This window comes from Mus caroli, chromosome 16 (assembly GCF_900094665.2).
Source record: "Mus caroli chromosome 16, CAROLI_EIJ_v1.1, whole genome shotgun sequence".
NCBI classification, from domain to species: Eukaryota; Metazoa; Chordata; class Mammalia; order Rodentia; family Muridae; genus Mus; species Mus caroli.
In genome coordinates, this window is record NC_034585.1 from 90,803,257 (window position 1) to 90,806,255 (window position 2,999).

Below are 2,999 nucleotides of genomic sequence, written 5' to 3' on the forward strand. Positions count from 1 at the left end.
AGAGGCAGAGGCAGAGGCAGAGGCAGAGGCAGAGGCAGAGGCAGAGGCAGAGGCAGAGGCAGGTGGATCTCTGTGAGTTTGAGGCCAGCCTGGCCTACAGAGCAAGTTCCAGGACAGCCAGGACTACATGGAGAAACCCTGTCTCAAAAAACCAAACCCCCTCAAAAAAAAGAATGAGAACTCAGTACCCCACATCTTACGGTTGAGTGTTCAGGAATGAGGAATTCCACCCAACAGCTTCTTGACAGGAAAAACCACACAGTGGCTGCTTGAGTCTCTGCTACACATGTGTTGGTGGTCTGCTTTGGGGGTCCACAAAGATCAGACAGGTTTAGAAAATGAGTTCTGGGCCAACAAAAACAAGCCCATAATCTCATCATGACCTGAATGTATGAATTGGCCCCATTTTAACGATTGCATTTAAAGATCTGGGCCACACTATGTTGAGGAGGGCTTTGGCCTAAGAGGCTGTGGAAAGCAGGAGAGGGCAGATGTCTTCTCTAGGGCCCGCTTCTCTAGAAGGCTTCCTCTGCAGTGGGGTAGCAGGACAAAGAGGGGAGAGGAGAATCTTTACTGTTTTCAAGGTGTTCAATCCCTTGCAGTAGCCACTCTTACGGCAAAGACTCACAGGGCCTTCCAGGTTTCTCAGTCTGCTCTCCCACTGGATTGATGAAATAAATGTGATGGGAAAAGTGGGACTCTGTGTGAGTGTATATGTTAGTGGGCATGTGTGCATGTGCCTGCACACACATGCAGAGACCAGAGGAGGGTGTTCAGTGCTCCAGTTTATCATTATCCACCTTGTTCACTTGAGACAATCTCTTACTGAGCCTGGAACTAGGCTAGTAGCCTGTAGGTCCCACAATCCTCCTATCTCTGCTCCCCACAGATTGTGGTTACAGGTGTGCCTGTGGTTACCAGATTGTGGTTACAGGCATGTATGTGGTGACCAGATTGTGGCTACAGGTATGCATGTGTGAACCTGTGGTTACAGGTGTGCATATGTAGTGACCAGATTGTGATTACAGGTGTGCATGTGGCAACACCCAGATTTTTATATAGCTTTTTTTTTGGATCTGAATTCATGTCTGTGCAGCAAGCACTTTATGTGTTGAGCTCTCTCCACTCTTACAAATTTTCTAGTTTGGTCTTTCTCTCTATCCCTAAAAAAATCTGTTTTGTCTGGGTGTCATTCTTGGAAGATCCACCAATTCAATGGAAACTCACTGTTGTTACTTTAAAATACGGATCAGACCAGGTATCTGGCAAACCAGGCATGATGGCACACACTTGGAATTCCAGCATTCAGGAGGCTGAAGCAGGATTTGAGGTCATCCTGGGCTACATAGCTAGTTCTAGGCCAACTTGGACTGTGTAGTAAGACCCTGTCTCAAGTAAAACAAAACCCCACCTGATGGCATGACCATCCCAACTGGAAAGATGATGGGTGCCTGGCAGTGCAGGTTACCACGGTGACACAGGACATGTTACCACAGTGACACAGAACATGGTACCATGGATCATCTCACTCACTTGCCCACGAACATGAGCACCCCAGAGGAGGATATCTGGTGTCTGTCTTGCAGATGAGGGAATTGAAGCCGTAAGACCTTGCTCATAGAGCGTCCTTGGAGCTAGGACACATATGTCATCCACAACTCCCATCCAGCGGGCTTCACCCTACAGTTTGGTGACCTCAGTTGGAAAGTCTCCTCACTGTACCAGACAATAGACAAGAGGTGTCAAGCGAAGGGCTGGGAGAGGCGTGGCTATAGATTCCCAGACACGCTGCAGTGGCCAACGGTTCCTGGGTGACTTCAGGACAGAGACAGAGCTTACTTGTGGGCAAATGCCACAGGATAAACAGCTCTCCTTATCTCCACTGAGATATCCAAGGCTCCAAACAGTGATCCCCTCCGTGGGATGGAGAGAGAGAGAGAGAGAGAGAGAGAGAGAGAGAGAGAGAGACAGAGAGAGACAGAGAGAGACAGAGAGAGCAAACTAGTGTCTTTTAAGGGATGGAAAGAGCTCAGCACGATAACAGTGCTTGCTGCACAAACATGAGTTCAGACCCGCAGACCTGCTCCTTAGGAAACAGCAGGGCCCTTGGCATTCTGAGGATAGAGAAGGGACCCGGGGAAGATGTGAGTCTGGAGGAGATCTGCTGGGGGTGCCTGTACCCCTCTTCCTGTCATAAAGGGGAGGAGGCCTCCGAAGGCTTATATTGGTGGGTGAGGGGGTGAGGGGACCCACCAGAGAGGAAAGGCATTGTCCCCTCCTTCCTCCTCTGGGTTTGACTTTAGGACTCTTTCTTCTCCCAATCTCCCAGGCCAGGTGCCCCTCACTTGTTCCAGTCTGGCTAAGAGACTGTTTTAAGTGCCCCTTGGTGAGTCCAAGGGCAAACAGATTTCTTCTGTTTCCTTTTTGGGGGGCAGGTGCTGAGAACAACACCTAGTATAGTGTCAGCACCCACTTCTACGCTGTCACCCCTCTGCCGATCCTTTCTGATGGGAAGGTGTGGTTTTTGTTTTCTCTGTTTTAATGCTGTCCACAGTTATTTGTGCTGTAGAGTACACAGTGAAAGGAAAAGACCAAAGTCATGTCCATGTCAACAAAGCATGCTTCAAAGGGGGCTATAACACCACACAGTGCATCGATGGTCATTTTTCTCCGCTCTTAACCAGATTAGGAAAAAACAGCAAGAAGTGGTGGGCTTTTTGGAAGCCAATAAAATAGACTTCAAGGAGCTGGACATAGCTGGGGATGAAGACAACAGAAAGTGGATGAGAGAGAATGTTCCCGGGGAGAAGAAACCTCAGAATGGGATTCCTTTGCCCCCTCAGATCTTCAATGAAGAGCAGTATTGTGGGGTGAGTATTCAGTGTTGTGGCAAATTCTTCTCTGTGCAGTCATCAGAACTAACTAATTAGTTAATGTGTGTGGTTTGCATGTGTGTGTGCCCGTGTGTGTGTGCCCGTGTGTGTGTGTGTGTGTGTGTG

At 48.8% G+C, this 2,999-nt stretch overlaps 1 protein-coding gene across 1 annotated transcript in view; it reads left to right on the forward strand.

Moving 5' to 3' along the window:
- The window catches only part of LOC110311412 (SH3 domain-binding glutamic acid-rich protein), a 26,167-nt gene that overhangs the window by 2,667 nt on the left and 20,501 nt on the right, over nucleotides 1–2,999 (forward strand). The window contains exon 2 of the mRNA XM_021184705.2: nucleotides 2,685–2,870. Coding sequence (XP_021040364.2) covers nucleotides 2,685–2,870 — 186 coding nt within the window. The remainder of the gene's footprint in view (nucleotides 1–2,684; nucleotides 2,871–2,999) is intronic.